This window comes from Archocentrus centrarchus, chromosome 10, assembly GCF_007364275.1.
Source record: "Archocentrus centrarchus isolate MPI-CPG fArcCen1 chromosome 10, fArcCen1, whole genome shotgun sequence".
Taxonomy (NCBI): Eukaryota; Metazoa; Chordata; class Actinopteri; order Cichliformes; family Cichlidae; genus Archocentrus; species Archocentrus centrarchus.
The window spans coordinates 19,122,652-19,142,508 of NC_044355.1; the positions used below are offsets into that span (position 1 = coordinate 19,122,652).

Genomic DNA, 19,857 nt, shown 5'->3' on the forward strand with positions numbered 1-19,857 from the left:
TTTTGGTAGCCGTAGCCCCCTTTTACAAAGGGCGTTACATGACAAAGTAATATGATGAGTGATGGAGCTGATTGACAACACCTGCGCGTGTTGATCAGCTGCAGCACGTGCTCGGTCCTGTTGACCTCGAGCTCTCCGCAGAGAGTCCCGATAAGTTTTGACCGGTTTCGTTGTTTATAATGGAAAAACTAATGCTGATGTCAGCCGCCCTTTGTTGTTTCCGCGCTGTTACTCTGCTGCTGCTGTTCGTCACCTGCAGCTTCCAGCTGGTTGCATCCTCCAGGCCTGCCTCCAACGCGCCGCGCACCCTGACCGACTTCACCTACCCGTACGACAGCATCTTCTCCCCGCTGCTGAAAGCTCTGTCTGAGCACGGGGGGTCGAGGTGGAGCCCCGGTCTCAAGAAAAAGATTAAACCCGATCACAGGTACATGAAATATCTGACGGAGGTTTACAAGAAGTCCTCCGGAGCGCAGAGGAGCGTGGACGGGGATCAAATCTACAACACTGTCCGACTAATCAAGCCGCAAGATGAGTGTCTGGCACAAAGTAATAAAGGTGAGCCAGTGACACAGACAGCTGACTGCACTCAGTGAAAACAAGGCCTTCACGCAGTAACTGAGGCTCCGTGGCCGCTTAAATCAATTGAATAGACCCTGAAATATTATACACCCAGAAGGATCACATGCTTAAGATTATAATGAAAACTTACCTTTAATGTTTTGGAGATATAAGTAACCTTTACAAAGCTGTGATAAATCAAAGCTGGATTACCAACTCTTCCTGGATCCCAGAAGAACCTGAAGTCGAATTTATTGAAAGACTGACTTGAAACTGAAAATATGTGGCGAAGTTAGTTATTATCATGTTATGACTATTTGTCCTGTGTTTCACTTATGTTTACCTGGAATAATTTTGTTCATATTACAACATTTTTAAAAAAAATCTGGTGCTACCAACAATCCTCCCTAAAATCCTGAGTTTTAATATGCTCCAATGCTTTTGGTGCACCTGCAAAACTCACCAGTATGATATGATGCATGATCAGTTGGCTAAATGTGTGGTGTATGCTTGTGTCTGATCTGGTCCATGGCTGGGATGTCTTGCAGCATTTAGCTGCATCTGTCAGTCCTTTTTAATTCCCTCTGACTGTCCATCTTGCTTGGCACTTTTCTATTATTAGGCAGAGCAGCCAAACTTCCAAGAGATATGTGTACCTTTGCTCACACCCTTGTGCCACTAGGTGCGTTGTTTGCACTCAAACTCGCCAGGGCAGTGTGGTGAAAGTCGGAGGTACTACTTTGGGGATTCTGTTGCTTGCTGCATAATTGCTGGTATGACAAGCATACAGCATTACTGTTCACTCAGGCCCCATAAAATACCATAACTTTTTCCTCTTAAGTTTCACATTGTTTTACCATAACCTAAGGTGAATGCTAACCCAAATTTTTGTGGTGGCCATGGGAAACACTGTTTAAAGGGACTTGAAAGGAGAATTGATTCCTACACAAGACGGGCAGAACAGTTTTTGTATCTGACATTTTCACAGGGTTTTTATTTTAAGCCACTTAATCCATAAACTGAGGCTGAGGTTTGCCAAATTACACAAGAACTGGACTGAAAATCAATGGCAACAGTTCTTATAGAGTGATGGATCCAAAGTTGAAATTTTTGGTTTAATCTTGATCAAATCCAGCATGCAGTACCGTCTACAAAGATTCTGATTGGCAAGAGCTTCATTTTTCAGTACGAAAATGAACCAAAACACACTGCCAATGCAATAAAAGCTTACCTGGATAGAAGAGTACACAATGAAATATTATCATGGATTGGCATTCTTAAAGCCCGGACCTCAACATTATTGAACCAGTGTGGGATCAATTTTGTTTGGTTTTGTTATGAGTCATAGAAAGTGGGGGATGTTTGATTTAAGGATTTAAATATGGTTAAATGAATATATGAGATCTGAAAATTGTGCAGTTTGTTAATATAGATTTTTGTATAATTTACGTATAATTTATGAGGGCAATCTGTTTGATTATTAGTGATATTCTGATAGCATTTGTTCCTCCCCTTAAAAATTGAAAAGGCATCAGTGAAATCAGCCACATGTGTAAGTTGTGAATGTTTATTCAGCCTATTTAAAATTTGCTGTAATGTGCATCATGACATGATGCTGATTTTCTGCTCTTTGTATTCTTATCTTCAGAAAGTTTCATGCAGGATTTGTCCTACAGCCTTCATCAAGTAAGACGAAAAGAGCAGCTTCTGAACTCGGCCCTGCTGTACAGTTTGGACCTTGAAAGTTCAGCATCTGTCAACTCTCTGTGTTACCTCACTATCAAGGAATATGAGTGGTCGAACCAGTGTCCGCTGTGTCCCGGGGTCCAACGTGCAGTGAACTTTTCAACCAGCCTGGGCAGGAGGAGCCGGAGGAACTGGGTGGAGGTTGACATCACTTCGTTTTTTCTGCCTCTCCTAAAGTTTCAGAAGAAGAACATACACCTGCTTGTCAACATCACCTGCCCAGAGCAACAAACAGCCAAGGGCAATGGCTGCAAAAGTCCACTGGAGATCACTCTGAGGTCCCCTCCTCTTCTTCTTTATCTCAATGACACCAGCAAAATTGCCCATCAGAGGTCACTAGTGAGAGATAAAGCAGGTAAAAGGCCGTCTGTGGCCTTAAACACTTTTCAGAAGCAGATGGTTTTAAAACCAGAACAGAGGCCTGGGCACAAGAGGAGATGGAAGAGGGAATCTCCAAAGAGCAAACGAGGTGATAAAAGCTTGGACATCCAGCTCCCTGAGCTTCTCCCAAGCTCTGAATTCCCAACACGTGACTGCGCCTTGTATGATTTCAGGGTGCGCTTCAGTCAGCTCAAACTGGACCACTGGATTGTTTTTCCACCAAAGTACAACCCCAGGTACTGCAGAGGAATCTGCCCGAGGATCATGGGCTTCATCTACGGTTCACCCGTCCACACCATGGTGCAAAACCTCATCTATGAGAAGCTTGACTCCTCTGTGCCCAGGCCCTCGTGTGTCCCCTCCCACTACAGTCCCCTCAGTGTGATGATCTTTGAAGAGGATGGCTCCTACGTCTACAAGGAGTTTGAGGACATGGTTGCCACCAGGTGCACATGTCGCTAAACTATCTACCAACATGTCTTTTTCTTTCTTTCTTTTCCCCCTTCTTGTTTACAGGCCAATCAGAACATCACCAAACCCTCATCAGCAGGTGGACCATTTCCAAGTATCAAATATTCTGACCAGGCTCGGTGATTTCATGAATTTATAAAATCGTTGTGTATGAAAGTATGATCTGGAGCAGGTGTGTTTACTTAAAGTATTTTATCATGTAGAAGTGTGCCATTTATTTCCTTTTTGTTAAGGCGTGGCAAGAAAAGGTGCAAATGCATCCCGATCTTCAGCTGTTAATGAATCGAACACACTTGAAGAAGAAAATGTGTGATGTATGATTTATTTTAAGTTTGCTTGTTTCTTTAATTTATTCCGGGTGGATCGTCTGTCGTTATTCTTTAATTTAACACAATTTTCCAAATTTTTAAGTAGCCCTGTTCTGGACAAAAAAAAAAAAGCAGTCACAAACTCTTACCAAACCTTTTACATGTCGTTTTATTCATGGGGATTACAGACAGCTGTCTGCATAATGTCCAGAATGAAAGTTGTCGAGGTTTCAGTGTGTATTTATTACCTCCGGTCACTGAGTGACTGCATACGTGTGAACTGACTGCATGCTTATGTATTTGTACTGGTTGAATGAGACTAAATGCATGTCATGTCTATTTATGCAAACTGAATGAATTCACTCTGTCTGTGTTCTCAGCTTAGAAATATTCAAAATAATGAAATTCTGTAGACAAAAGTTGAAAAATTAAAAATAGCATGTATAAACCATGTCTTTGTCTACATTACAACTGTTTGAAAAGCTATGAAGCTCCAAAGAAAATAGATTTTTATAGTTGGAATAGTGATTTCTGTGCAAGATATTCCTGCCAAATAGAAATTACACTTTCATTAAAGCTGAGTGAGGGAACTCAGTGAACAAGAAACTCATTCTAAGTTATAATACAAACAAATACTTGGAGTAAAAAATACCTGAGTAATATGTGGAAATGCTCTTTTTGGCTTACAATTGTGGTCAGAAGTTTACATACACTCCATGGGCATGAATGTCATGGTCATTTGGGGCTTTTAATTATTTCTTTAAGCTGTTCTTTTTCCAGAGTGGAATGAACTCAGTGAAGATCAAGAAGAATTGTAGATTTTCACAAACTGGGAAGGTCTCTTGGAGACATATAAGAACTGCAGATTCCAAAATCATCTGTTCAATTTTATGTAAGTACAAATTATTCAGATCTGTCACCACTTTGGGTATTCAAGACCTTGGCAAACTGTTACCCTTATATGAGAGGAAATTGGTTAGGATGTACAGGAACAACCCACGCACCACCGAGACTCAAGCCTGCCATGACCTGAAAACTGCAGGAACAATAATATTACAGAAAATCCAAAATGAAGTCAAACTTGTACAGCCCATTCTTGTTTTGTTCTTTAAAGTCTAAAGTTTAAAGTTAAATATGTATTCTGTACAATCATTCCACCCTGGAAAAAGAAAAGTTCAAAGAAATCATTAAAAGCCCCAAATTACCATGACATTCCTGCTGCTGAGTGTCTGTAAACTTCTGACCACAACTGCACATCCTCTTTCAATGGAAGTCCCATCTGAGGGAAAGAAAGTTGTGGTGCATTTTAAAAGACTGGCTTTTAGGGTTTGGTTGATTTAATTGCATTTTCTCTGGTGTCATCTTCTGACAGACGTTTGTGGAAGTTTTGATCTGCAGCCTAAATTAAATGATGCCCACATCAAAACAGGCTCCTAACAACTCTCCTGAAAAGCTACGAATACAATACTCACAGCCTTGGAGCTGGAAGAAAAGCCTCTCCTCACAAAGATCATGGCTGCCCATAAACCCCGAGCCGTCAGGCGGCGGTAATGCCCTCGGTGTGCTCTGACAGCTGAAAAAAAAAAAAAGGTCTGCGGACACCGGAAGTGTTCAGTAACACCGTGGAGAGGCGAGAAGGTGAGTCTCAGTGTCATGATTTTAACGGTGTAGTTTTTTCTTTAATTTGTCCTTATTAACAAAACACAAGATGCCAGCACAGTCTATAGCATAGATGAGCTAGTGTAAGCCTATTGTGATTAAAAACCGCGCTTATGTGGCAGCTAAAGAAACGATTAAAGGTGTGTTTGTACCTCAGCAGCTAGCCCGTGAGCTAATATGCGATACTAGCATTTAGCGCGGCTAACCGTAGCTTGTTTGGGAGCTAAGGTCCTCTGAGACAGGCTATAGAGCAATAATCTGGCACCCTCTGGGGTTTCTGTGTTACAGATTATCACAGGAAGCTATAAAGAGAAGGGCAGCTCATTGTTTATGTAATAAGGTTACATAAAACCACTTTAAAAAGCTGTCGTGAAAGGGTTTAGTTTGCTCTTACATCAACTAGCGTTTAAATCAAGACTTCACTTTAAGTTAATACAACACGTATGTGTGGTTACGTCTTTAGCCTGTTAACCCTAAAGATAGATGTTTAAATGTAGTTAAAATCTGGATATAGTGTATTACTGTAGTTATTGCAGCCTCTTGTCCCGCCAGCATACAAACAGGCCCTGTACTTAAGTTGGAAATAATGTGGTATTTATTAAATAACCTGTCTCTAATGACAGGGTGGTTTGCGTGGGGGTGTTAGATACATTATCCAGCTATTATGGTTCAAGAATTTGCTTTAAGTTCAGCTCATAGAAACATTTAAGCACCAATGACTGTGTCTTTTCAGATCAGCTCTTTGGCAAACATGGGACGCCACTTTGGAAACTTGGCCAAGGTCAGGCATATAATCACTTACAGTCTGTCCCCCTTTGAGCAGAGGGCTTTCCCCAACTACTTCTCCAAGGGAATTCCAAACATGTGGAGGAGGTTCAGATCGTCTTTCTTCAGAGTTGCAACCCGTGAGTGCTTTCCCCCCCACATTTCTATACAATATGTTAGAATGCTGGTACACCAGTTCATTATATCAGTAACAATAAATTCTTATCATAAAATGACAGCATACATAGTACATTTAGTTTCTTTGCTTCCTTATTTTTCTTGATGAACTTCACCTAAAATTTGGGTAGAGTTGGACTGTTTCCTGCTTGCATGTTCTTTTTTTTTTTTTTTTTTTTTTTTTTTTTTTAAACCTACTTTGACCTCATCTTTTGTTGAGGTCAGCTGCCCATTAGTACCAATAACACCTTTCTTTACTAAACTTTAAAATGCTGCTAATTTTTATAAAATGAGCTTATTTGGCCCTGCAACAGGCTGGCGACCTGTTCAGGGTGTACCCTGCCTCTCGCCCTATGACAGCTGGGATAGGCTCCAGCCCCCCCGCGACCCTTAACAGGATGTGCGGAAGCGAATGGATGGATGGATGGATGGATGGAGCTTATTTAGAATTTACTAGATTGTGCTATTAAGCAAATCCAGATAAGCAGCTAAATTAAATGGTTTTAAATGTAATCATTACAATATTTGTGCTTATAGTAATGAAAGCATTTCACTTGCGTCATGCGTGAAGCATGAGTGGAGATTTGAAGAGAATAGAAAGCATAGACAATATTTGATATTTAAATGTTTGGGTTTTTTTTAGGTTTTACTCAAGACAGTTATTTCACAGCAAGTTGCATTTATTTAAAAATAAACATAGTGCCAGACTCCTGATGCTGATTTGTTTTGTGATGGTCCTTTTTGCAGCAATGGTCGCCGCGTGTCTGACCTACAGCTGGGCCACTGAGGTGCATCAGATGAGCAAGAGGAAGAATCCAGCTGACTATGAGAACGATGAGTGAACACTCACCACCTTTCTTAACCGCCCCCTGTTTATAAATCCAAGTCTGTATGTCTAACCAATAAAAATGGAAAATATTCACGTGATATCTGTTTTCATTGATTCTTGCTTCACTTTAATGCTTAATCTTGTATCACAGAATGGCAGAAGTAATTCAGTAAGGTTACTAACTGATTTGTTGATGCACAGAAAAAGAAACTGTAGTTTAGTAAATGCCAAATCAAACAAGATGTCAAACGTCAGTGTGATTATCTGCTATTTTTGGAAATAGATTTTTGTTGGATTTTAGGTTAAAGAGACAAAGAAGATCCACCTTGGCCCGGGCCTTTCTGTGTGGAGTTTGTGTTCCCTGGGCCTGCGTCGGTTTCCTCCCACAGACCAAAGACATGCACTTAGTGGGGTTTGGTAAATTGGTGATTCTAAATTGCCCATGGGTGCAAATGTGTGTGAATAGTTCTGTCTCTTTGCGTTAGCCCTGCGACAGGCTGGCAACCTGTACAGGGTATACCCTGCCTCTCGCCGTGTGACAGCTGGGATAGGCTCTAGCCCCCCTGCGACCCTGAACAGGATAAGCAGAAGAGGATGGATGGAGACAAAAAAGATGCGATGAAAGTAATACAGTTCTTAAATGTGATAGAGAACTATTAAATTTGTCACAATATTAAATCCACCTGGAGTGAGATGCAAATCCCTTTTGGGTGGTGTCAGGAAGGGTATCCAGCACTGGGATAGTGGCTGTGCATTCTTTGGATCCTGTGGGCTGCACGGTGGGTCCCCTGATGACTGAACTTATCACAGTGTATCGTATGTAGAATGGAAACCTTGGATTCTTTGTAGCATTGTTATGTTTTATAGAACAAAGGAAGACAAACTTGTAAGGTTTCCACATTTTAAATTACCTGGTAATGTCTGTAATAAAATATTTTGGACATTTAATGCATATCAAGTGACAGATGCTGAAGACTCTTATAGGCAATGACAAAGATGAATGCTAAATCAAACACGTAAATGTAGTGCATGTACAGATGGTGTGAAAATGTCTGTATAGAGCATACTGTACACATCTGTATACTGTACATTTACGGAGACTTCAAGTAGCTTATAATGATCCCGTCAGATTATCAGATGAGACTGAAATGGTTCAGTCTCATCTGAACCATTTCAGATGAGACTGAAATGGTTCCGCACAAGCAAAATGTTTGAGCTGTAAAGCAGTGTTAAGACATACATTTATTTGGAGGTTCAATGCTTCTGGAAATGGGATCTTCCCTATTCTTTGAGTACCAGCTGTGGAGACAATTACACAGCTGTGTTTCTGTAGTACAATGATCTCTGTGTGTGTATGTATATATGTATATATATATATATATATATATATATATATATATATATATATATATATATATATATATATATATATATATATATTATTTCCCTGTGTTTCTTTTATCTCTGGACCCCTTAGTCTAATAAAGTTAGACTGAATGATTTTGTGGTGTGGCAGAACCCAGTGTCCTGCTGAGAGAGGCCACAGTGACCAGTGAGTGCTGTTGCCATGGCAGGATCTGCAGCTGTGTAGGTGGTACTAAGTGTAAAAGTAAAAGCAAAATATTTTATTGTAACGACATGATCTTGCATCATCTAACAGTGATTTATTGATGTGGCTGCTTGGTATGTTTAATTGGTGAGAGCGGTCAGAAACTTGATCAGATGTCTTAATGATCAGATCATGTTAAGAGTGCTGATATTAAGTGTTTTGACTGGAGTAGCAATACTTATAAAGTACCAACATGTTAATAGTTGGTACTATGGACAACCATGGTGTTCTAGTGAGAGATACTTGCTGGTGTGATGCTAAGATGTGCAGCAGGTTAGGGTGATTAAGGACAGATGGAAATATACTAATGAGTAAAGAGAGTGTGCTGAGAAGGTGGAAGGAGTACTTTGAGGAGCTGATGACTAGAAAATGAGAGAGAGGGGGACAGTTAGGGAATCAGAAAGTGCAGAGGATTAGTAAGGAGTAAGTGAGGGCATCTATGAAGAGAATGAAGAAGGGAAAGGTGGTTGGCGGTATGGCGATGTCTAGGAGAGAGGGCAGTGGAGTTTTTAAGCAGATTGTTCAACACATAGTCTTGGAGAGTGAGAGGATGCCTGAGGAATGGAGAAGAGGTGTATTGGTACTGATTTTCAAGAACAAGGGTGACGTCATAGCTGTAGTAACTACAGGGGGATAACGCTGATGAGCCATTTAATTCAGTTTTATTTATATAGTGCCAAATAACAACAGACACCTCAAGGTGCTTTATTGTAAGGTAAATAATAATTACAGAGAAAACCCAACAATCAAAATTACCCTCTATGAATAAGCACTTGGGGACATGGGGAAGGAAAAACTCCATGACAATATGGGAAAAAGTTGTGGAAGCTAGGTAAAACAGTGAAGTTATGATCAGTGTGCAGCAGCATGGCTTCATGCTGAGAAAGAACACTGCAGATGTGATGTTTGCTTTGAGTGTTGATGGAGAAGTATAGACAAGGTCAGAGGGAGCTGCAATATGTCTTTGTGGATCTAGAGAAAGCATATGATAGGGTTCCAAGAGAGGAACTGTGGTACTGCATGAGGAAGTCAGAAGTTGCAGAGAAGTATGTGAGGGTGGTGCAGAAGATGTATGAGGACAGCAAGACAGGGATGAAGTGTTGAGCAGGAATGACCGATGAGTTCAAGGTGTGGGTGGGATTACATCAGGGATTGGCTCTGAGCCCCTCCTTGCTTGTGATGGTGATGTGACTGAGATGAGGTCAGGCAGGAGTCTGTGGACTATGATGTTTGCAGATGGCACCGTGATCTGTAGGGAGTAGGTGGAAGAGAACCTGAAGAGGTGGAGGTATGCACTGGAAAGAAGAGGAATGAAAGTAAGTAGAAGCAAGACAGAATACATGTATGTGAATGAGAGGAAGCGAGGTGTAACAGTGAAGCTGCAAGCAGCAGAGATGGTAAAGGTAATGAGAGGGCTGGTGTGGCAGAAGAAGACGCTATGGACAGGGTGAGATGGAGGCAGATGCTCCATTGTGGCGACCCCTAAAGGGAGCAGCCGAAACAAGGAGAAGACCTGCTCGTGTGATCCCGCCTCTGAGCTGTAGGTGGCGCCTGATCACAGCTCTGTGGCGGATGCTATTGGTCGGCGCACAGACAGAAAATTCCTGAACGCTGTCACGCATCTGCCGGCGTACCGCATGCTGCTGTTGAGCTTCATGGAACAAGAAGAACAAGGGTGTATCACCGTCCGCTGACTGAGAGCTTCTGTAGCCGCCGCTGTCACTTTGAGCACCGAACTGTATTTTTGTTCCTTCTTGTAACTCCACACTACTAAGTTAGCTAGTGATAATGTCAGTTGTAGGCTTTGACGTCGGGTTTTTGAACTGCTATGTAGCGGTAGCCCGAGCCGGGGGGATTGAAACTGTCGCCAATGAATACAGCGATCGATGTACACCGTAAGTACGAGTAGCCGCATCATTAAGGATGATTTGCGATCTATTGTGTGCGCCGATAACACCTGCAGTATGTGAATGAGTCTGCTTTTCTTTATCCTAATAATGAGTGAAGCTAACAGTGCTAGCTAGCTGGTTAGCGTGCTAACATATTTCACAACAGGAAACAGCATGTGAGTGCTAAAGCTAATGCTAACTAGCTGGAACGAAATTATCGGAGTAAAAAGAAACCTTGTGACCACTTGGTTTTAATTTATAGCTTACTTTGAGTCTTAATGAATTAATACCATCGAAAAAAATGAGATGGATAAGTGACCTACTCAGTCAGGTGATGGATGTTTTACTGCAGGCTGACGGGAGGAGGCCGGATCCAGGCTGTCAAAACCACTTTATCAGTCCATTCATTGTACTTCATTTTTCATGCCTTCAGTTCACAGAAGAACCACAAAAAAGGCGCTTAGAATTAATATTTCTAAACATAAAAAAATTACACCTAAAATAATATTTTATAACCAGTTAGTGAAGAAGCTGCACCATTGTGAAGAAGCTGCACCATTGTGAAGTAACTGTTGTAGATGAGAGAGGTGAATTGTGTTTTCTGTTTTTAGAGCATGTGTTTCTTTTGGACCCCGGAATCGATCAATCGGTGCAGCAGCAAAAAGCCAGGTACGTTTTCACGAGAAGCTGCGGGGTGCTGGGTACACTTTTCGCTCAGGTTCATCACACAGATGCACAGACCATGAACAACAACATGGAAATGGCGAAAACAAATCAAACTGCCAAGTCATAAATTCATGTCAGTGTCAGTGTTTGAGCATTCTTTAAATGGAGAGTTTCCTTTCTGTTTCTCTGATTGGAACAGGTTGTCACAAACTGCAAGAACACAGTCCAAGGGTTCAAGAGGTTTCATGGCAGGGCGTTTTCAGATCCGTATGTGCAGTCCCTCAAAAACAGCATGGTCTACGATATTGCGCAAATGCCCACAGGAACAACAGGCATCAAGGTAAGAGAAGCAGTGGGAACATTTGCAGTTTAATTGAAATGTTTGGTATTTTTTTCCTGACCTGACACACTGCATGTACTACAGAACTCATAAAACGTTGCAGTAAACTTGGTGACAGTCTTGTGACACTTTCTCTCACTGAAAACCTCTGTGAAGCTGTTGCTGCTCTGGGTCAATAATTGGAACATTTAAACAAGCTGCTGCTGTACAAAGCACTAATTTTGAGCTGACATGTAATAAACTTCTATGTCTGTCAATTTACCTTTTGTTAAAGGTGATGTACATGGAGGAGGAAAAGGTGTTCAGCATTGAACAGATCACTGCCATGCTTCTCACCAAGCTCAAGGAGACTGCAGAGAATGCCCTGAAGAAGCCTGTGGCTGACTGTGTTGTGTCTGTACGTATGCTGTCATAACAAGTCCATGCTTCACCCACACATGTTTGTCATGTTGCCTGATGAGACTTGTTCTGAATCCATGGATTGTTAAGTTAGTTAACACAATAAACTACAGGCTCTAAGAGAATGGCATACAACAGAAATACACACAGTGTATGTTAGACATAGTTTGGCTACACTAAATCTAGACTTGATTATTGAATTAACCATACCCTCCCAGTAACCCACAACCTTTGATTGTGAATCAGAAAATAAAAATAGCATATTTCTATAATTGGAAAGATTATGTTGGTTTTCTTACCGTGGGAAAATCTCTATTCATTAAAGAGTTTTTCCCACACAAAGACTTTAAAGGGGGACTAATTAAAAGAAAGGAGGCTGAGCAGCGGAGGTGGCAGAGTTGAAGATGTTAAGATTTTCATTGGGAGAGACCAAGATGGAAATTTTTAGAAATTAGTACATCAGCTCAGGTTGAGCAGTTTGGAGACAAAGTCAGAGAGACAAGGCTGAGATGGTTTGGACGTGTTAAGGGGGGGGGGCTAATGGATATATTGGACAAAGGATGCTAAATATGGAGCTGACATTGCAGAGGGTTGGTGTGACAGGACGATGCTAGGGCGAGATGGAGGATGATCCATAGTCAAAATGAAGAGATTTTACATGGGCGGGCTGCCTTAGTATATTATTTAGGTGAGTCATTTAAGAGTTTTTTTTTTTTTTTTTTTTTTTTTTTTTTTTTTAAATCCATTTGTGCATGTGATGCTATCCATGGTTTATGGTGGACAATGATTGCACTTATTTTGAAAATTCAGTCCCTTCCTGGCTTGTGTTTCCCTGCTGGCTGTCTTCCCTGCCAGGTTATTATTGTAGCAGTTTTCAGCGTAACCCGGCTGCTTCACAAATAAAGTATTTTGTCCCACTGTTGGACATACTCAAACTCCACCTCCTAGAGCTTTGGGTGGCAACATCAGTCATTCTTATGCTCTGGAGATCTGCTGCAAGGGCCACACTATACCAGAACCTGCAGCAGATGGAAAACTGGTTCATGTGCTGCTGCACTGAACTCTTCCAGGATGTGGAGCAGAGGACGTCTGTCACCAGCTGCGGTCCAAAAATCAGTGGAGTTGGAGTTCATCTGCTCTGCCTTATATTGGTCAAAGTACTTAGCAAATAATATATTTGCAGATGAGAAATTAAGTAGCAGTGAAAGCTTCTTTTACAGTGATCACACATACCAGCATTTCCTTGCACCTATCCACCTTAAATGCAATGTAAACCTGTGGGAAAACCTGAAAATGCTTGTAGTATTCAATCTGTTCATTTACTGCCATTTGGACAGCTTGATATTGTATTGTTGAGAGGATATTAGTGTGACCAAATTATCTAAAGATTAGAATCATCTCATCCACCTTACAGCATGTTCTACCTGCAATCTAATTAGCCAGGCTAATTGACTCCCTTCTCTTCTAACCAGGTCCCTTGCTACTACACTGATGCTGAGAGGAGATCTGTAGTAGATGCTGCTCAGATTGCTGGACTCAACTGCCTGAGGCTGATGAATGAGACAACTGCAGGTCTGTACCAGAGCTTTTGGTCAAGGATGTGCATGTTATTGATCAACTCTGTTCTGACATTAATTGGGACCTATTATGCTTTTGGATATTTTCTGTCACATTTATTTTCGACGTATTAACCAAGTTTCAGAGTGCTCTAAATGCTCAGTTTCTCAGTTGGCTTAAAGGGATGGACAGAAATAGCTAAAATGATTTGTTTGAAACTGGACTGTGACACTGCGCTTTATATGATACATAAGTATTATTTTGAACTGTAAATCACACAAAGCTACTCTAGTAGTGTCCAAGAAAAAAATGAGTTGCCAATGAGCATACTACCTCATCTTCTAACAGGTCATGAATGTACACTGTAAACTAACATCTCTAATTTTTTAATGATGTTCATGCAGTTGCCTTGGCATATGGAATCTACAAACAGGATCTGCCTGCTCCTGAGGAGAAGGCCAGGAATGTGGTGTTTGTGGACCTGGGCCATTCTGGATACCAGACATCTGTGTGTGCCTTTAATAAGGGCAAACTCAAGGTGTGTAGACATCCCAGTGCATTGTGCATGGTTTATCAGTCTGTGCCTGGCTTTGTTTCATAACCATAGCTCCCTTTTGTCTGTTGCTCAGGTTCTTGGCACTGCATGTGACCCGCTGTTGGGAGGAAAGGATTTTGATGAGATGCTGGTTAAATATTTCTGCGAGGAATTTGGCAAAAAGTACAAGCTTGATGTGAAGTCAAAGCCCCGCGCTCTGGTCAGGCTCTACCAGGAGTGTGAAAAACTGAAGAAACTGATGAGCGCCAACTCGTCAGACCTGCCGCTCAACATCGAGTGCTTCATGAATGACATCGATGTCTCTGGAAAAATGAACAGGTAGATTTGCAAGAAAGATTGTTTATATCTGCTGTGTGTGAATTTAAATATCTCTTTAACTCTGAAGTCATGCTTCTCTTTTCTCTTGCAGGACTCAGTTTGAAGAGATGTGTGTAGATATTTTGGCCCGAGTAGAACCTCCTCTGCAGAGCCTGATGGAACAGGCCAGTAAGTATAATGTTTAGTCTGAGTTAAAAAAAAAAAAAGGAGCACATTAGATTTTGTAGTGTTTGTGATGATGAAACTTTGTTATTTTTGTTTCTTAAGAGCTGAAGAAAGAAGACATCTATGCGGTTGAGATAGTGGGCGGAGCTTCCAGGATTCCAGCTGTCAAGGAGAGAATCAGCAAATTCTTTGGAAAGGAGTTGAGCACTACACTGAACGCTGATGAAGCTGTGGCCAGAGGATGTGCTCTGCAGGTATGCCCCACTAGCTTTTATTCTGATGTCTGATGGAAAGTAAGACTAACTTTATTGATCCCAGAGGGAAGTTTGTGTGTCTGATATAGCTCATCTGCTATTTGTATGAGAATTGAAAAGCCTGATGGCTGTGGGCACTGTGAGAGAGGAGTCTTTCAGTACTGATAATTTTTTTTGCTCTATAAAGATGTTATAAAGTGGGTTATCAGTTATTCAGGATGGCTTCTAACGCCTTTAATGTGCATTTTTCCACCACCTCGCCCAGCGTGTCCAGTCTGGCTCCAGTTACAGAGCCAGATTTCCTCACTAGTTTTACTAGGATTAACAAGATCCCTGTCTAAAGATGGGGATAAAATGTATCAGTCAGTTGTTAGCATCTGATGAGCATGTGTTGATGTTTTAGAGGAAGTGTTTTTTTGTTTTGTTTTTTAAATATTGTTACTGCAGCTCTCATTGACATAAGGGTATTCTGTCCTCAGTGTGCAATCCTGTCTCCTGCCTTCAAAGTCCGAGAATTCTCCATCACAGATGTCGTTCCGTATCCCATCTCTTTGAAATGGCATTCTGCTGCAGAGGACGGTGTGAGGTACAAAAGAGGGGATTTTTCTTTTTTATTAATTTATTTTTTTTTAACTGACATTTATCTTAATGAATTAATGTTTATTTGTTGCAGTGATTGTGAGGTATTTCCCAAAAACCATGCTGCACCCTTCTCCAAAGTGCTGACTTTCTACCGGAAAGAGCCTTTCTCTTTGGAGGCTTACTACAGTTGCCCTAATGAGCTGCCTTATCCAGATCCCACTATAGGTAAGAAATTATACCTTCCTAAAACTCGCAAACAACTAATGTGTTACCTACGCATGGATTAGGATCCTACAAGTATTTGCTGTCCTTTTTGTCCTTAGAAAAAATATCTCAGTTGGTGAACTTGATCAAAATCAAATTACTGTTTTCACATAAGCACATACACTAACTGGACAAAAACAAGTCCTATTTCTTTGGACCGCCTTTAACTTTGATGATGGCACGTATTTGCCGTGGCTTCATTTCAGTAAGCATATGTAATGTCTCAACATTTACTTACTTACTCAACAGAATTGCATTCATTTTTCACTGAGATCTTGACTGTAGAGTCAGGCTGCTGTGTAAAGTCTTCTCCAGCACATCCCAAAGATTCTCAATAGGGTTAACGTCTGGAATCTGGCGTGGCTAATCCATGTGTGAAAGTGATGTCTCATGCTCCTTGAACCACTCTTTCACTACTTGAGCTACTGATGAAAAAGAAAAAAGCCCATTAATGGAAGAATCTGGTTATTCATTATATTTGGGCAGTTGGGTGACCTAATTTTTGGGTAAATAATGTTGGTGAACCTCGACCTGACGAACTGAAGCAATTCCACATCATATCACATATCACTTTTCACATATAGCCTTCATAAGCTTGGACTTCAGGCACTAGGGGTGATGGTGCATTACTTCATCTGTTTTCTTACCCTGATGCGGCATCACTCTAGTAAATCCTCATCAGATGTTTTTTCCATCGTTCCAGAGTCCAATCTTTATGCTCCAACACAAACTGAAACCTTTTTTATCAGCCTCACTGATAAGTTTTTCTTAAGGCTGTTTAGTTCCAGTCACATGAGTTCTCTTCACATTGTGTGGAAAACACTTGCTTTCACTATTGAGTTATTACCATTCAGTTTCACCAAATGTTTAAGAGATTTATTATTATTATTTTTTAACCCCCACCCTATTCCCACAGGTCAGTTTATGATCCAGAAAGTTGTCCCCCAGGCATCAGGTGAGAGCTCCAAAGTGAAAGTCAAGGTGCGAGTGAACATTCACGGGATCTTCAGTGTGTCCAGCGCCTCTCTGGTTGAAGTGCAGAAGTCTGATGAGACAGAGGAACCAATGGAAACGGAACAGGCTAACGACAAAGAAGGAGAGGTACTTTGGACACAAGTTTGAACACAGAGTGTCCTGTAGCACTCAGTGTGCGATGCTTCTGTTTAAATATGGTTTTATTTTCCACAGCAGAGCAAGATGCAGACCGATCAGGACGAGCAGCAGGCTCAGGGAGACGCTCAGAAAGAAACGGATGAAAAGACGCCACGTGAGAGTGAAGAGATGGAGGTAAGACGTTTGCATAGAATCAGTTTAATTTTAACTGAAGTATTATAGAAGCTTGTAGTATTTTCATCCTTGTTTAATGGGGTTATTGATACAAAAAGAACTGATCCAGCTGGGTTTGCATGTAATGTGGAGCTAATGAATTAGATGTACAAATGTTATAATACACTTGCATTTCGATGTGCGTCTATATATTTTGTGATATTGTTTATGTCATTATGTTACTTTTTTAAAAAATCTTTTTTTTTTTTTTTTTTTTTAAAGACTTCCACAGAGGAGAGCAAGAGTGAGAAGAAGTCCGATCAGCCTCCACAAGCCAAAAAACCCAAAGTCAAAACAAAAGTTCTGGAGCTTCCAATTGAAAACAACCCACAGTGGCAGCTAGCAAATGACATGCTCAATCTTTTTGTAGAAAATGAGGTAACTAACATTTTCAGTTATCTCACACACCCACATTACACAATCCAGCTGTCTTCAGCAATCAGAGTGGCTTTGTTTGTTCTCCTCAGGGCAAGATGATCATGCAGGATAAGCTGGAGAAGGAGCGTAACGACGCCAAGAATAATGTAGAAGAGTACGTTTACGAAATGAGGGACAAACTGCACGGGATGCTGGAGAAGTTCGTCAGTGAATCTGTGAGTGAACAGCCACTACCGATTCATCTTTTAAGATAAGACGTGATAGAATTTTCAGCAGATTTAACTTTCCTCGACACACCGTGAAATCATTTTTGTCCCTTTAGGACCGAGATGCTTTGTCATTAAAACTGGAGGACACTGAAAACTGGCTGTATGAAGATGGAGAGGACCAACCCAAACAGGTGTACATTGACAAACTGGCAGAGTTAAAGGTGATTATTCTTTACTTTTTTTCCTACTTGTGTTAATCTGGTCACATTGATCCCTTTAACTGATGTGTGTAACCGTGCGCTCTGCAGAAACTCGGCCAGCCCATCCAGGAGCGGTACACAGAGGCTGAAGAGAGACCTAAAGCTTTTGAGGAGCTGGGAAAACAAATCCAGCAGTACATGAAATTTATTGAAGCCTACAAAATGAAGGTAAAACTATACTTTTTCTTTTTTACCTGACATAGATGTTTGCATGGTGATGTTTACATGTATATGAGAACTACTATAATTAGATGACTTCTGTTGGCCTGCACATCACATTAAATCTGAGGACATTGCTACACATGGACGTAATATTGCCGGTTTGTTTTTCAGGAAGAGCAGTACGACCATTTAGACGAGGCAGATGTGAACAAGGTGGACAAACTGAGCAGTGATGCAATGATGTGGATGAACAGTGCCATGAACCAGCAAAGCAAACAGAGCCTGACGGTGGATCCGTCTGTCAAAGTCAAAGACATTAGAGCAAAAACAAGGGTGAGCAGACTGTTAGCACTGGGAAAACTGTAGGAAATGTAAATGGGAGAATCCCATACAGTGCATGTAAGGTGTGTAATAAAGTTGTTTCAGTCAGAATGAGGTAAACTTAGTTCACACCCACATGAACAAAGATATTCTACCCTGTAAAGATTTGTTGCAGGTATTGTAGTAATCCACTTCAGTACATTTACTTACTATATTTAAACCATTTCTTCATATACTTTAGTGTACTTTGTGTAAGATTATCGCCCCATATTGTAATTATTAAATTGGTAGGTTCAGTCTTTATTGACTCAACCCATTACCTTTTCTGCAGGAGCTCTTCTCTGCTTGTAACCCCATTGTGACCAAGCCCAAGCCCAAAGTGGAGCTTCCCAAAGAGGAGACCCCTGCAGAGCAGAACGGGCCTGTGGACGGCCAGGAGAAACCCCAGGAAGAAGCCGCAGATAAGGGAACGACCGAGGCTGCAGGCAACCCGACCTCAGAAACCACAGAGAACAAACCTGACATGGACCTTGATTAAAGCGGCCCGATGCCTCCTCGAGCAGAGCTGAGCAGGAGCTGATTGTTTTAGGTTGAGACGCAGCCCAGCTGTATATCAGAGCCGGTGACATGTTTAAGGAACTGCTCCACAGTCAAAAAGCAGGCAGGGTGTTTGGCACACTGAGCCCAGCTCCTGGTGGTATCTCTGTCTGATGACATAGCATGCCCTTTCTCTTTCTGGATGACATAAATCAAAAGCCAGCTGCAATAATTCTGTTTGGCAATGAGCGCTGTACACATGATGGTATTTATTTCTGTTGTGTGCTCTGTAAGTGTTCTGGTCTGTGTCACAATATGGTTTTAATAAAGTTATTGAAAATCACTTGCACCATCACGAGCATGTGCCATCATTCTAAGTGTTAACACCATGATGTTATAATGAAGTTTATTTTAGTCAAAGGAGCATAGTTAAAAGGAATCATTCACAGTTGGTGTCCACTGCAGGACTATACTAGTATTTAATATTTCAATCATTAGGTGCACTGGTTTAACTGCTCGCTAACTCAAATGTCTAATTAGCCAATCACATGGCAGCACATCAATGCATTTAAACTAGGTGTGGGACTCGATTAAAAAAATCTAATTAATTAGGAGCTTTGTAATTAATTGATTGAAATTAATTGCATTTTAATCGTGCTTCTAGTTTTAAAGTGTATTGCATCTTTTGTTGATGCACAATGTCCACTGTAATGGTCACACCACAGCTGCACATTAGTAGGACTGAAATAACACCCATCTCCGTTTCTAAAAACTAATGTAATTTATTTATACAGTACCAGTCAAAGGGTTGGACACACTTACCCATTCATATGAGTGTCCAAACTTTTGACTGGTACTGTATTTCAGAAATTACTATCTATTCTCTAATGTTAACTTTTGATCATTCATCCTACAAAATCTACTGAGATACTGTATCAACAACACCAGCCATTCTCTGATTATCAGTTATCATAGTTCAGCATTTACATGACCTGCTTACACACAACCTTTAACCAGCTTTGTGGCCTCTGATGTTTAAGTTCATGATGCTTGGATATGTTTGTAGGTCAACACCACACAGGAAATAAACGGTGAAACAGATCAGCCTAGAGAGATATACAAATGCAGGAAGAGCCTAGACACCTCCACAAGAAGTCATTTAAACACA

The 19,857-nt window shown here is 41.0% G+C and overlaps 3 protein-coding genes across 4 annotated transcripts; all 3 read left to right on the plus strand.

Moving 5' to 3' along the window:
* Positions 1–21: 21 nt before the first annotated feature.
* On the plus strand, positions 22–3,567 carry gdf9 (growth differentiation factor 9). Its single transcript, XM_030738818.1, has 2 exons — positions 22–558; positions 2,210–3,567. Exons 1-2 carry the CDS (start codon positions 180–182, stop codon positions 3,148–3,150), a joined length of 1,320 nt encoding a protein of 439 aa, XP_030594678.1. The 5' UTR covers positions 22–179; the 3' UTR covers positions 3,151–3,567.
* A 1,385-nt stretch (positions 3,568–4,952) lies between these two features.
* Positions 4,953–6,995, plus strand: uqcrq (ubiquinol-cytochrome c reductase, complex III subunit VII). Its single transcript, XM_030739678.1, has 3 exons — positions 4,953–5,105; positions 5,860–6,031; positions 6,816–6,995. Exons 2-3 carry the CDS (start codon positions 5,878–5,880, stop codon positions 6,908–6,910), a joined length of 249 nt encoding a protein of 82 aa, XP_030595538.1. The 5' UTR covers positions 4,953–5,105; positions 5,860–5,877; the 3' UTR covers positions 6,911–6,995.
* Positions 6,996–10,103: 3,108 nt separating this feature from the next.
* Positions 10,104–19,044, plus strand: hspa4b (heat shock protein 4b). Of its 2 annotated transcripts, none has more exons than XM_030738868.1 (19): positions 10,104–10,401; positions 11,007–11,064; positions 11,261–11,401; positions 11,676–11,798; positions 13,273–13,372; positions 13,762–13,895; positions 13,987–14,231; positions 14,323–14,399; positions 14,499–14,650; positions 15,130–15,236; positions 15,324–15,457; positions 16,413–16,597; positions 16,685–16,783; positions 17,045–17,200; positions 17,290–17,415; positions 17,523–17,630; positions 17,718–17,837; positions 18,003–18,164; positions 18,484–19,044. In XM_030738868.1, exons 1-19 carry the CDS (start codon positions 10,295–10,297, stop codon positions 18,688–18,690), a joined length of 2,541 nt encoding a protein of 846 aa, XP_030594728.1. In that variant the 5' UTR covers positions 10,104–10,294; the 3' UTR covers positions 18,691–19,044. The 2 variants fall into 2 exon arrangements, with proteins under 2 accessions (XP_030594728.1, XP_030594730.1); XM_030738870.1 differs by having other exon boundaries at positions 16,688–16,783.
* Positions 19,045–19,857: the final 813 nt, after the last annotated feature.